This window comes from Saccostrea cucullata, unplaced genomic scaffold (genome assembly GCF_032062105.1).
Source record: "Saccostrea cucullata isolate Sc308-1 unplaced genomic scaffold, CSIRO_AGI_Scuc_v1 ctg3360, whole genome shotgun sequence".
Taxonomy (NCBI): Eukaryota; Metazoa; Mollusca; class Bivalvia; order Ostreida; family Ostreidae; genus Saccostrea; species Saccostrea cuccullata.
The window spans coordinates 232,557-248,460 of NW_026926468.1; the positions used below are offsets into that span (position 1 = coordinate 232,557).

The 15,904-nt window shown below is 32.0% G+C and overlaps 2 protein-coding genes and 1 pseudogene across 5 annotated transcripts in view; 1 reads left to right on the plus strand and 2 right to left on the minus strand.

Moving 5' to 3' along the window:
* LOC134271763 (ryncolin-1-like) overlaps positions 1-10,247 on the minus strand; it is a 38,777-nt gene extending 28,530 nt beyond the window's left edge. The window contains exons 1-2 of one of the 4 annotated variants that reach the window (XM_062753975.1): positions 9,826-10,076; positions 4,923-5,001 (exon numbers count right to left, since the gene is read on the minus strand). In XM_062753975.1, the coding sequence (XP_062609959.1) occupies positions 4,923-4,985 (63 nt within the window). In that variant the 5' untranslated portion in view covers positions 4,986-5,001; positions 9,826-10,076. Of the gene's footprint in view, positions 1-4,922; positions 5,002-9,825 lie in introns of all 4 variants that reach the window. The other 3 variants (XM_062753974.1, XM_062753973.1, XM_062753976.1) reach the window with 3 other exon arrangements.
* LOC134271766 (toll-like receptor 6) overlaps positions 1-15,904 on the minus strand; it is a 268,180-nt gene that overhangs the window by 232,556 nt on the left and 19,720 nt on the right. The window lies entirely within an intron of this gene.
* On the plus strand, positions 13,342-15,207 carry LOC134271753 (uncharacterized; annotated as a pseudogene).

Sequence of the window (15,904 nt, forward strand, 5' to 3'; positions counted from 1 at the left end):
TGCAGTGAGGGTTGGTACATATTGTCGCCGACGAAAATATGTACCGTAACATAGGTTACATAATGTCGCCAGTGGCATGTTTATGCACGTGTATGTAAATGAGTAATTTTTCAGCCTAGGACAATGTTTACTGATGGACGAGAATACTGTAAACCAACTTTTATTGGCGACCACTTTATTTTGCGAGTTACCAGTGATAAACTAATTTGCGACGATGAATTTTCGCGATCAAGCCTCTTTGCATGTTTTTAATTGACAAAATTACTATAATAACCGAGAAATATTCGCGATGACGAGGCTCTCGCGAACTTCGCGCAAATTTCTCGCACGCGAAAAAAAGTTGGTTTACAGTGCAGTGAAGGAAGCTCATATTGTCTCAAACGACAATATGTACAAGACAAATATATGCACTGTCAAACTCTAAATTAAAAGTCATGAGGGGAAATAAGGCTTTTCTCGGCATATTTTGTTGCCGGTGACAATGTGTACCCCCGATGACAATATATGCAGAGTTGATGAGTACATACTGTCGACGCCGACAATACATCGACAAAAGAGTTTTAAAAAAATAGAATTATGTTTTAAAATAAGGTACAATGGCTAAAACCTGGAAATTAGATTTCAGAATTCATTTCTTAAGGTAACCATATCCTCAGGTTCTGAAAATCATCAGTTAATTAATTGAACATGTTCGCAAAAATGTCCCAAAAATCAAAATTGTAATTTTATATTACATAAGATAAATTATAGTATCTAAATACATTTCAAGAAAAAGTGGATAAAAGCACCAAATATGCATTTTTTAATTGAAAATTTATTAACTAGTTTAATATGGTGTACAGAACGATATGCATCCAGACATTCAGTTAAAATTGTATGTGTTTTTCAATACTTTTACGGTTTTTAGATCCTTTATATACATCAAATAATATATAAAATAATGCAAAGTGTAAAAATCGTATAATATCAAAGCAAGACATCACATATTTCATACTAATAAGTATAGGTAACCTAGACTAGATTAAAGGAAATTCAAAAATGGTAGTTATATGTCGTACTTTTAAAGGAAACAAATGTCATTTTTTACAAAAGCCTTCCAAGACTTCAAAGAACCTTTAATCATATTTTGTAGTCCGAAATATCTGACGTTTTCCTGGCTAATTTGGGAATTTGATATGTCAGTGAAACGTCAAAACCGGTGCTATTGCGAGAAGTGGAAATTTCGCCGTCTCAAACCGGAGTTTATTTTTGATACTTGCGAACCTTACTAAACGCCAAAATCAGTATTTAACAGCAGCTAAATGACTCTAGTACCCACAAATATCTATGAAAAGAAAATGTCACTCCACATTACATTACAGGACTTGCGCAAGATTTTACAATGCAAGAACTGAAGCTAGGCAAATATCGAGATTCTGATAAAATGTTTTCATTGGATTGTATATTTTATGAAAAAACCGTAAAAACGATAAGTAAAACTCGGTTATAGCGAAGTGACTGGGACCTATGAAATTACTTCGCTATAATAGTAATTCGTTATATCCGTATAAGGAATTCGTTAAATTTACATAGCTGGAGATCCAAGATAACATACTAGATCCGTGAAACACAGCTAGTGTAGATTCTAGTTTGTACAAATCATGACCCATGGGGGTAGGGTGGGGCCACAATGGCTGATCAAAGTTTTACATAGGAATATAAAGGGAAAATCTTTAAAACCTTCTTCTCAAGAACCACTGGGTCAGGAAAGATGAAACTCATGTGGAATCATCCTCAGGTAGTGTAGGTTTAGATCTGTTAAAATCATGACCCCCGGGAGTAGGTTGGGGATTTCCCAGTTTTCGTAATGGCGCCGGTTCTGACGTTTTCCTTGCACGTAATATATCAAAATCGTAAAAAAGCCAGGAAAATTTCAGATATTTTGAAAACATATTTTGTTGCATGAAATGAAAATTGTTGAAAAGAGGATTATAATTTCTAACTTCAAAAACTTTTAAAAATTGAATGATAATTTTAAGAGTAGTCATTCCTGGCCTAGAGCAAATATCACCATTAATCATAAGAGAGCTTGACTTTCTCTCAATTCTTTGATGAATTGATAACTGTTCATGTGACTTTTCATATATCTTTGTGGGAAGCTGGAGAACAAGGGCTATCTGACTTTAAAAATGAATCATAAAATAGTTTAAACAGATCTATGCAAATGTCTGTTGTTACACACATGAGCTGGATTTCAATTAAATATTTTATGGGCATCAAATATGAATTTAGACAACAACCAATGACTACAAGTAGTTTATTTGCGAAAATTCAACAAAAAAAATACTTATTATGTTAAATTACTTTAGAATTTGATGGGCATCATTTTGGGAGTAGTTCACATTGTATAAAGAAACATTAAATAGTAAAAAAAGTTTATTTAGGGAAGCCCAATAGTGCAAACGAAATTATTAAATAAAGAAAAACAAAATTAATATATCAAATTATTCAAAGAAAAACGAAAAATATATCACGAAATTTTCTAACAATATATGGTGAAATTATTAAATAAAGAAAACTTTGGAAATCAATATATTGTAAATTATTAAATAAAAAAATTAATATAAAAACAAAATTAATATATAAAGAAAAAAAATTAATATATAAAGAAAAACGATATATTAAAAGTAGAAAAACTGAAATAAAGATTGATTTTTAAGGTGTCATTTTTTCTGGCACTGATTTTGTTAAAGCGAATGCCTTTACATTCACCTTTATCGAAAACATATCCATTACAATATGGTGGAGAAGAACCTTTGATATCATTGCACAACTATTTAAGAAAAATGAACGTTATGTGTTTTTACAATCGTAATTGTTGAATTTTTAACATTAAGGAATTTCCCTTATCCATTATTCAACTATCGCACAATACATATATAGAAAATGCTGTAAAATAATACGTTATCAATCGGACTTGGGTTTGTTTGACATAATAAAAAATTGTTTAAACAGAACATGCAAAAAGTAAAACAAGTCAGGTTGGATTTTAATTTCATATTAGAAGTAAAGCAAAACCTTCAGTTGATTCCTTGGTCTTATCAACGCATAATAGGTGATGGGCGTGTAGTACTTGTTCTCACATTTATAAATGGAAACTCAATCTGTACTATTTTAAGTCAGTGGTACTACAGTTCTTGTTCTCATATATTTTAAATGACAAACTCTCAATTTGTGTATTTATAAGTCGGTGATATTTGTGAACAAACAATGCACACTCTTGTAAATAACAAATCCCACAAAGTAATCAAATCATTTTTCTTTTTATAGTTTAAACAATCTAAGATTTATGGGTACACAGATCGGACGCTAGGTTAAGTTCGTGGGAATCCAGTAATACGATACGCAAGGTCTTGAAAATTCAAGTGCTCTTTTATTGGATGTCATTAATTTTAATGAGCTAGAAACAGGCAAATGATCTATGCATAATGCCACACATTAACAAATTACGTATATCGTTAAACATGACATTTCAAACATTGATTGAAGATTTGTTTCAGTTGATATTTTCTCTTTCTCCCTCACTCTCCTTTTTATCTAATAACTTTTTTAATAATTTGTTTATACAAAATTTCGATAACTTTATATATTAATTTCGTTTTTATTTTTTAATAATTTCGTTTTTCTTTATATATTAATTTCGATATATTTAATAATTTCGTTTTTCTTTATATATTAATTTCGTTTTTCTTTATTTAATAATTTCGTTTTTCTTTATATTTTAATTTCGTTTTTCTTTATTTAATAATTTCGTTTTTCTTTATATATTAATTTCGTAAATTTAATAATTTCGTTTTTCTTTATATATTAATTTCGTTTTTCTTTATATATTTTTGGTTTGCACTATTGGGCTTCCGTAAATACTCAAATGTCAACCTATATTTTGAAAAAAATGAGTGAAAACGACAGCGTGAAGGAATATATAAACAATTATGTAAAAAAAGATCAAAAACTGTACTAATCCATGTCTGTCTGAAATTCAAACATATTATGAAACTTGAATCCAATTTGCTTTAAACGTTCAAAACACAAATTTACAATAAGATGCACTTGAAAAAAAACAGAAAAGGCCTGAAAAAGCAAGGAATTGCAAAAACACAAAAACAGCTTTATATGCTATTTTCTATAATATTAATGGTCATATTGTTCAAATTCTTATTCGGGGAGGAAGCTCAATTTCTGGAGGAGTCTCGAAAGCAACCTTTTTGCAAAACATCGAAAGATTTATGAGAGGAAGGAACCAGAATAAGAATTCACTACATGAAATTTCTTCATGACGGCGTCCAAGCCCACAGGCTATGAAAGTAAAGTTAAACAGAGGCGATAAACAGAAAGGTGGTTTTGTCACAATAACAATATTCGCCAGATCTTTCAATCTTTGACTTGTTTCATTTCCGAAACTTGAAAAAAAACACCTTTCAGAAAGGGTTCGAAGGCAACAGGCGTTTTGTTGGACCCAAGAACCAAACTGTCCGCTTGAGGCCGTTAGACCGAAAAGATCTCTAAAGATTTCATTGCTATATTTCGCTAGTCATAAAGGGGTATATAATAAATTTATCATTATAACGGTTACTTGATCCGAAGAGCCGTATCACGTCTCGTTGACAGACAGGAATCATCAGATTAAACTCGACGTTTCGAGTATCGTTTGATCTTATGATCCGCCCATGTCAAGTCGACGTGATACGACCCTGATACATATTTATCATTATTTTCGTCGTTGTAGAGAAATACAATTTTTCATAAATGAGGATTGATTCTGAAAACGCTGGAAAATAAACCAGCATCATGTAAATAGCAAAGTGCAGACCCAATGTTAGATTTAAATAAAAACTGGTGGCTTGGGGGTAAAAAACCGTTAAGAGCTTCATTTTCATCCTTACCAGTCCGCATCCATCGTCTTGGTTCTCACCAATTCTGTTTAAAACTTGATAGGATACATCCATTTCTTCTTTCTATAATCTGCACAAAGAAAGCATAATGTACATGTTTGTCTGTACAAGTTATCATTTTCTCTGTTTTTACATTAAATTTTACTTGATTTACTTGAAGATAATGTATGTTTTCCCCCCATCTTTATCAGTCACAGTGTATCTGTGTGTAACATTCTATTTTTCACGATTGTGCGTGCGAAAGATCTTCTCATAAGGATTACATACGTAAACTATGAAATCCCTAGCCCTAACCATTCAAGAGTTATGGACAAGGTTACTGTTTTTTCAAAAGTACAGAAATCTCCATGGTCAAGGTCATCAAAAAGTCATAGTTGTTGGTATCCAATAAGAGATCTTGCCACAAAGAATGCATACACGTATATTAAACATGAAAGTCCTAGTATTTACCATTTAAAAGGCATGGCCTTTCAAAGATTTTGGTCAAGGTTTGATTTTTAAAAGTAGGTCAAGGTAAAAGTTCTTGGTATCCACTGAAAGGTCTTCCCACAATGTTGAGAACTACATAAATAAAATATGAAAGACATAGCCCTTACTGTTCAAATGCTATGGTTGAGGTTTAAGCTTTTTAGAAGTATCAAAATCGCCAAGCTCAAGGTGAAAAGGCCAAATTTGTTGGTATCCAATAAAAGGCCTTGCCACAAAGAATATATCACAAAGAATATATATATATATATATATATATATATATATAGAAAGCACAGAGAAATTCACTTTTACGAGGATACTTATCCGCCCCAGCCTGGGGTTGAACTTCAATCATATTAGCAGTACAGGAACAGCGCTTGAATCCATTTTGCTTAAAAAACTTGTTCAACACAAATTTACAACAAATACTACACGGTCATTGAGAATGGAAATGAGAACAGTTATTTGGACATTAGAAATTGTTACCAATACATGTTGTTTTGAAATTAATTTTATTTATAAAGCACAAATTACAACAACTCTTAAACTAATATAACTGCCCTAAGTGAAGGAATATTAATATAGAAAGCACAGAGAAATTCACTTTTACGAGGATACTATTAATGACCTACATATTGTTACAGGAACAGCGCAAATTAGGCAAGTTAAAAAACTTGCTTTCGATGCCGATGGAAGTTCACAACGCTTATACTACACGGTCATTGAGAATGGAAATGAGATACAGTTTTTGGACATTAGTTTTTAAGGATTGTTACCAATACATGTTGTTTTGAAATTAATTTTATTATAAAGCACAAATTACAACAACTCTTAAACTAATATAACTGCCCTAAGTGAATATAATATCAGAGAAATTCACTTTTACGAGGTACCAAGCCCACAGGCTATGAATCTGTCTCCTAGCAGTAAAGGAACAGCGCAGACCGCTCGGCTATAGGCAACAAAAAACTGGTTTTGTCACAATAACAACGGTCATTGAGAATGGAAATGAGATCAGTTATTTGGACATTATTTTTAGAGGATTGTTACCAATACATGTTGTTTTGAAATTAATTTTATTTATAAAGCAAAAACAACAACTTAATATAACTGCCCTAAGTGAAGGAATATTAATATAGAAAGCACAGAGAAATTCACTTTTGATTCACTTCCGAGCCCAACTCTCGACCTACAAACTGTCCTAGCAGTACAGGAACAGCGCGTTAGACCGCTCGGCTATCTAGGCAAGTTAAAAAAGATTTCATGCTATATTTCACAACGCTGCCCTATACTACATCATTGAGAATGGAAATGAGATATATTTGGACATTAAATTGTTATACATGTTGTTTTGAAATTAATTTTATTTATAAAGCACAAATTACAACAACTCTTAAACTAATATAACTGCCCTAAGTGAAGGAATATTAATATAGAAAGCACAGAGAAATTCACTTTTAAACTCGACGTTTCGAGTATCGTTTGATCTAGCAGTACAGGAACATGATCCGCGTTATGTCAAGTTAAAAAACTTGCTTTCGACGTGATGGAATTTCTCACAACGCTGCCCTATATACATATTGAGAATGGAAATGAGATACAGTTATTTGGACATTAGTTTTTAGAGGATTGTTACCAATCGTTGTAGAGAAATAATTTTTTCATAAATGCACAAATTACAACAACTCTTAAACTAATATAACGCTGGAAAATAAACCAGCATCATGTAAATAGCAAAGTGCAGACCCAATGTTAGATTTAAATAAAAACTGGTGGCTTGGGGGTAAAAAACCGTTAAGAGCTTCATTTGCATCCTTACCAGTCACGGTCATTGAGAATGGAAATGAGATCGTCTTGGTTCTCATTATTCTGTTTAAAACTTGATAGGATACATCCATTTCTTTGAAATTATATATGCACAAAGAAACAATAATAATATGTTTGTCTGTACAAGTTATATTTTAATCTCTGTTTTTACATTAAATTTTACTTGATTTACTTGAAGATAATGTATGTTTTCCCCCCATCTTTATCAGTCACAGTGTATCTGTGTGTAACATTCTATTTTTCACGATTGTGCGTGCGAAAGATCTTCTCATAAGGATTACATCATTGAGTAATACTAGTATATAGTATAGGGCAGCGTTGTAGCCCTACCCATTCAAGAGTTATGGATACAAGGTTACTGTTTTTTCAAAAGTACAGAAATCTCCATGGTCAAGGTCATCAAAAAGTCAATTTGTTGGTATCTATATAATAGATCTTGCCACAAAGAATTTGTGCATAAATATATTAAACATGTAAAATCTAAAAACTAATGTCCAAATTTACCATTTAAAAGGCATGGCCTTTCAAAGATTTTGGTCAAGGTATGATTTTTAAAAGTAGGTCAAGGTAAAAGTTCTTGGTATCCAATGAAAGGTCTTCTCACAATGTTGAGAACTACATATATAAAATATGAAGACCTAGCCCTTACTGTTCAAATGCTATAGTTGAGGTTTAAGCTTTTTAGAAGTATCAAAATCGCCAAGCTCAAGGTGAAAAGGCCAAAGTTGTTGTTGGTATCCAATAAAAGTGAATTTCCTTGCCACTAATTAATATATCACAAAGCAGTTATATTAGTTTAAGAGTTGTTGTATATATATATATATATATATATATATATATATATATATATATATATATATATATATATATATATATATATATATATATATATGAAATATGATAGTCCTCCTAGTGTATACCGATAACAGTTATGGCCAAAGTAAAACGTTGGAAATTTTCGTGTAAAAGGGTGTCAAACCAGGGTCAAGGTCATAAGGCCAAATTTAATGGTACCCAAAGAAAGGTCTTGTCACAAGAAATACACATGTGAAATATGAAAATCATAGCTCCACTGAATCTAAAGTTACGGGTTAGGTTAATTTTTTTGTGACGTACGGACAAACTGACAGATTGACGGAGAGACGAATGAGATTTAATATCTCTCGCTTTAAAACAATTAAAACTTAATAAGTGCACATGAGTAAGTGGCATGCACTGCATCCGCTTGCAATGCACACTTACTGGAAATAATTAGGCCAGTTACACAGAAGAGAACAAAATTTAAAAAGAGGACCTTCCGTCCGACCAAGAAATCAGTTTGTATATGTATCATGTTTACAATATAGCATAAGTACTTATTTTAAGTATACTTGATTATCAACGTGATAGTTAAGTAGATCATTACGTGCATGCTGTCCCCAAATCAATAAAGAAAAATTAAATTCAAAGTAACAAAGCATCTATTAGCTTTGAGTGACATTCTCAGCACTACAAAACATATTTCTCTTTTTTTTTTCTTCATTTCATGATTTACAATTTTTTATTTTATATACAATAACAAAGAATTCTGCAGCAGATTTCGATTGAGAAATCTTAATTTATATTTAAAATCCAATGTACAATTCTTAGGGTATCAATTAATTCGACTAGTAATATATAATTTTGAAATTAATATCATCTTTTGATGATAATATAACTCGCAGATCAAGGACAGCACTTATCGACTTCGTGAAAAATAGCCATTCTACAACGTTTGAAAATATAATATCAAAATAACAGAAACTTTAAAAAAGAATGTTGCTAGTTTTCTTCAAATATTATATTTTCTAGCTGAGTATGAACTCGAATAAATAGAACAAGCAAACAACTGTTAAATACCCAAGACATTTTAACTACATATTAAAGCGCATATCTTAATAACACGCAAAAGAGAAAACGTTTCGAACACTCTTCACATAAAAAAAGTTCACTAGTGCTAACGAAAAGAAATTAAATTTACATTTTGATACAGAAATCACTGTCTAATAAAGGAAAAAGTGAACAATCTCACAATGTCCACGCTCCCCCAAAACTAGAAGCGCTAAAATTCCCGGAAAAAATAAAGGAATCGGAATTTCCCGGTAATATGCACATCTACACATTGTGTACTAAATATCTGAGTTTGACAAAATTCTGTGCACTTGGTTATGTCTTTGTCCAATTTTTTAAATACAGTTTTTCAATATTCAAGAGATGCTATAATAATAAGGAAAAAGTAAACGTGTTGGTATTTTGAACTATTATTATTAAAGTGCACCGCAAACACTACAATCTCTCGTTCCCAAGTTATGAAATATTCATTTTCTTAATACTTGTCTAGCTCAGGGTGTGACAATAACATTTCTGTTGTAATCAAAACAAAGCCATGTTGGTGTATTGACGAATTTACTCGTAATCATTGTAAAATTTCTCTGTAAAAAGAGTCACTACAAGTGACATTCCTTTTAAAACTTCCATTCTGTTTGGTCTCCTTATTGACGCATCTTTCAAAATGTCTCGAATGAAAATACACAAAGATAGCCAAGAATAATAAGATCAAAACGTCATATGATATACTTACAATGATTGATACCTGTTAAAGCTCAATGTAACATATCCCTTTCCTTCGAAGATTCAATAAAAGCAGTGCTCTAGACCGATCTTCTGTGTAAAAGCAGTAAACAGCAAACAGTTCTTTCGCCCAAGTAAACAAAAATGTAGTCTCAGATACTCGGCTGTCTCCGTAAATCTCCGACTATCCAGAGAGTCTGGTAAAGATACTAGTCTCATTCAACTAGACGCTCGGCTGCCTCCGTAAACTCCGACCAGCAGAGACTCTGGTAAAGAGTCACATTAGTGTCTGTTACCGTCAGAGGGCGCTATCTTGTTTACATTTTGCTGACCTCTTTTTTAAAACGAATATTAACTATAACATGTTAATAAATAATAAACTGATTTATAATTTTGGAAAAAAACGTATATTTACCAGACTCTCCGGGTGGTCGGAGATTAACAGAGACAGCCGAGTGTCTGGTTGAGCAAGAGAAGTAAAGATATCGTTTGTAACGCCAAAAACGAGGCTTACCAAAATTCTGGTAAAGTTTTTGATTGGCTGTAAAGAACACACCTACACAATTTAAACAAATACATGGTAAATCGACAGAAAAATAACGTAAATGTTTTAAAAGTTTCATGTCTAAAAGTTCAAGCAGATAAAGAGGAATTATCTTATTGTTTACGGTAATGTCAACAGGTTATAGGTTAGTGGGTTTTATCATTTGTCTTGCATTTTTTTTATTTCTGTTAGCTAAAGTGAAAGTAGTGTAGCTACCTGCGGAATACATATTTCTTCGATTGATGTTGTACATGTAATGACTCGTTTTAATGTTCAAAATTATAAAACAGTTTATTAATATAAACTCACAGTCTAACAGAAGAAACATTTTACATATTCTTTTCGAAAATAGGTCATAAAAATGTAAAAAAAAAAATAAAATAAAATAAAAAAATAGCGCCCTCTTACGGTACCAAACGCTAAAGTGACTCTTTACCAGAATCTCTGCTGTTCGGAATTTACGGAGACAGTCGAGCGTCTGGTTAAATGAAACTAACAAGAATAACGTGATTGTTAAAGAGTTAAAGATGAAAGACGTTTGGCCCTTCTGATCCCCTAATATGAGGAGTCAGCCCCTTTTATTTGATATTTAATGAAAGGTCTTGTGATTTTAAAGACATTTTGTTCTACACCTATTCAGAGATTTCTTTTCGTTGTGGAGATATGCTGAATGGAAATATTTAGGTGCCAGCCCTACAAGTCCTTAATGGGGCCATTTGTCAAGAATTCAAACGGTGCATATTGTTTGGAACATTATTCTGACTTTCTTCCACTCAATATTTTTTATCAAAATATTCCCTCTTTTCGAGATATAATGTGTCAAAAATTTCGCATTTTAGCCCCTTGAGACCCCAAATCAACGTATGAACAAAATTTTATACTTTCTTGTTGCAAATCGTTAAGATGAATACGTTTGCTTCAGTAATGTATAACAAAATATTGATCGTTAAAGAGAAAAAAGATTTTTGGTCCCTCTGAGCCCCTAATTTGAGAAGCCAGCCCCTTTTTCTTGATTTCGATTGAAAGGTCTCGTTATTTTGAAGACTTTTTAGCTCACGTGAGCCGAAGGCTCAAGTTAGCTTTTCTGATCACATTTTGTCCGTCGTCCGTCCGTCTGTCTAGCTGTCCGTCCGTCTGTAAACTTTTCACATTTTCGAATTCTTCTCAAGAACTACTGGGCCAATTTTGACCAAACTTGATACAAATTATTCTTGGGTGAAGGGAAATTTAAATTGTTAAAATGAAGAGCCAAGTTCCCTCACAAGGAGAGATAATCAAGAAAAGACAAAAAATAGGGTGGGGTCATTAAAAAATTTTCTTATCAAGAACCGCTTGGCCAGAAAAGCTGAAACTTATGTGGAAGTATCCTGGGGTAGTGTAGATTCTAAATTGTGTGGTGACAATGTTTCGCATGTTATAAAGATTTGAACATCGGTGATATCTAATGGATTACACTGAATGGATTACACTCAATGTAAATATTGTGTTATTATTCTATACTGTGTACATCTAAACTTTTATTATCTAAACTTCAATAGAGGTAAAAAAAAATAAGTTTCTATAACACAAACACACCGAGTTTTTTTCCATTGGTAAGAAGATACAAGTCAATATTTATAGTGAACTTTGCCAAATGTGGTGGGAGAGTAACTGAACAGAACTGTGCTAAATATCAAGTCCAAATTTTTACTCTTAAGTACCAGTCCACATAAAAATCAGACAAAACTGTAAAAAAGTGATACATGAAGGTTTACAGAATTTGATGATTGTCCACTCATAGATTTATTTTGAAGTATGAACAATGTATGTAAAATGAAAAATGTTTTGAGTCATGGTAACCATGGAAAGGCCAAAGAAATTTCCTTAGCCTATTTTTCATGTTGAAGGACAAAAAATCACCTATCTTTGAGGCATTAGTAAATACCATAGAATTATTCTTACTTATGGGATTGTAGAAAAGGTAACAAAGATACACATTTATTGTGTTCTAATAATGTAATAAAAAATAATTGTCTTTTATTCAATTGACATTTGAAGGTCAATGTTTTACAAGTTTTGCTGATTAGCATTTTTCTGATTTTGGCAATAACAAGGCCAAATTTTAAAAATGGCCAGATTAATACAGTTGTTGCATGTACCTTCACATTAAAGCAGAGGTATTTCTCTTTAGAATTTGAAAAATCCATGGGCTCTTTTGAAAATCGAAAATCTGTTGCCTAGCAACAAAAATGATGATTTTGATGCATAAAATGAGAAACAATATAAAAAGTTTACGGAAAATTCGAATGAACGGTTATTTTGATAAATGAGATAAAATTTTAAAATTAAATTAAATTGTAGATAAGGCACATTATTGAATATTAAAAAATTCTTTATCTCCATAGCAACGGCAGGTTCTCCATAGCAACAAGGCAAAGAAAGGTAATTTTGGCGTGTATTCGTGTAATCTTGTTAAGGCTTATTCAAAATAAGTAAGTGGGTATCACATGATTGGCAACAGTATTTTTGTATTCTTAATGTCAAGGAAAAAGATAATGACCTTGACCTGACCTTGCCCCAAATATAAAACGGTCAAACTTAATTTCACTGATACTATCACTTACACATATTGTCTTCTTGATTCTGTGAAAATTTCATTAATTTTTAAATATAAGAAATATGAGAAGAATCCTACCATAAAACTTGACATACACATCTATAGATATGTCGATGTCAATTAACTGAAGGTTATTTCCATTATTGTGCCGATACGATACCTAGGTGAAGTTAGATAAAAGATACCGCATAGTCGGACAGATCTGTTTCATATTTAGATATAATACTAGAAAAAGACTATTATGAAGATCTAACAACCATTGAAGATTTATGAAAAATGTAATGACTTTAATTTTCAATCGTCAACTTCCCTTGTTAATGCATAAATACACATTAATTACCTGCATACGGCTTTTATATATATCAGTTGATTGTATACAAAAGAGCATGAACGTATTAACAATTTCTAAAAGGAGGCAATATATTGACAAACAAGTTGATGAAACAGGTATATCAGAAGATTCATTTAAAACCATTATTTTGTAAGTTCTAAGGTCGAAACCATGGCATTGTCAGCAATTACAATTTATCATTGAGTCAAATACTGACTAACATTTTTCATACTGATTGTCATAATTTACACACTGAATTGCCGACGCATTTTCCTTTATTTCTCGCGATCGTGAGCACACGACGGTTGAGATTGGTCGACAGGGGTTAAATTTGTATATATATTTTTAATATGTTCAATTTGAGTTTTGATTAATAAGCTCTTTTAAGTTGATTGTTTTCAATACCAAAAGTGTATATTTTTATAAGAAATCCTATCTCGGATATATTTGAAAGTGAATTTTTGTTTTAGTCCTTATGTAGTTTAGTGACTCTGCGGGAATTTAGAGAACGACATAGCGGAAGTGTTGGTACAATTGTTTGCGGAGATTTCAACAGTGAACCTAAAGACCCAGCTTACGAGCTGATCGTTAGTGGTTCCCAGGAGGAGGCTAGTATGAAATTGCTCCAAAGTCAAATGAATATATCGGTGAGATAGTTTGCATGTATATATTAATGCAATTTCTTGACAAAGAAGGCAGCGAAGAAACCAGACTTTGCATTAATTCTCTGCATGAAAATTAACGTAGTGGTTGTATCTTTATAAAAACAAGATGTGTTTTTAAAACGCTGAGGCCCCCGTTTTGCAGCTAACATTAAGGGATAAAGTTTCTCAAATACATGTCAAACTGCAAGACTAAGCGAAAGAGATAAAAAGTGTTGATTGTCACAGAAAGTGTTTGTCTCTATATGATGTTAAACTCTTGGCAAAATTAATTATCCGTGTCCATAACCTGTCTAACAGAAGAAACCAAAGTTGTAGTACCATGTAACGTTTGGGGTAGATTGTACAAGGGAAGAAAGCATAACGATTATGTTTAAAACTTTTTATCACATAAAAATAAATCTTAGATATTTGTGTTATTTCTATCCAGTGATTTTGATTCTTTTCTTAAATAGTCACAACGAAGAAGATCTTTAAAGTTTTGGAAGAGGACAAGTTGATTCTTGAGAGTGTTTACAAACACGTTTCGGTAAAATGAAACGTTGTCAATTATATAACAAAAGAAATGTTCACCATTTTTATGCAGGAAAACGTTTTCTTTTTTCTAATGATGTCTAAATAATACATCATAATAGAGCTACTGTTGTATCTAGAAAATGTTAACATTTTGGTTCGTTTCATTTTCAGAAAACAGAGCCAAAAATAACCAATCTTGACAGTATATTCTGCCTATGTCAGGACTACATATTTTTCGAGCCTCGCTCTGAGACATCAAATGGGCATGGCCTTGAAGTCATTTCGGTGCTAGACTTTTCATAAGGAGGAAGAAATGAGAAGAAACCTACCACCAAGTGAAGTATTTCCGTCAGATCATCTGCCACTCATAGCAAAGTTCTTACTCAAATAAATTGCATGAATACCTCATGTGGAACCCTCCTTATTAAGGCAACACCCGAACGACTTGAAACAAAAAGTGGTATCGTTAAATGTGTTTACATGCTGCATGATATAGACCATGATGATCGCTTACTAAGGACATGCAGTAAAATTAAGGCTCTGAGTCCAACATTCACTTGCAATATCAAGCGGTAGCAAAATTGTTAGTCTTTTCCCCATGAATATGCATGCTGGAACTCTACGTTATGGAAAGAGTTATCTCGTCAGTTTTGTACTAGAGTATTTTCTGAAGGTTTGTGTTTTGTTGTCTAACTACGAACTTATGACTTATTAAATAAGACGGCAGAGATAATAATGTATTTCTCGATTTGACATAATAAAATCTTCCTTTAACGAACCTCTGTTGTTTTCCAAATTTTTATCAGACAGATCTCTTCCAGTAAATAATAAGAATGTCACACACACATAGAAAAACGTTTCCAATGTCTGGAGTACAAACCCCAAGACGAGACTACAATGTCCAAACAAACACTTGTGAAAAGAAATTGTTGAATTTTCTTTTACCTTTGACATCCAGCAAAACAAAAATTGCCAAATTCTTTGACTACATTTAACTCCATATAACGATATAAAAATAAGGTGCCAGCATTTTTGTTTGAGTTTTATATCATGCCTTTCTATCAAAGACTGACTGGATATGAGAAAAGCATTGCTAATGATGAGAGCCTATCGTAGCGTTATCCAATGGTTTAAATACCATTTTTGGCAATCAATATCCTGTGGGGGAATTTTACTCGTAAATCTTTTTTTTAAATATTTTTTTTTGTTAAATATTTTGACCAATTTACATTTTGTCAAATAATCCTTTACAATAAATGATACACATTCAAAAGTTTGGTCCTACTTCTTTACGACTACATGTGTTTTTCTTTTAGCTGAAATCAATTTAATTATTGCTGCAGCACAAGCTTAAATTAATTCAAAATTTAAATGCATGAAAAAGATACCTGCATGAATTTTTAGGTCAAGTCTGTGCGCAATACGTAGTTTCAGCAAGTA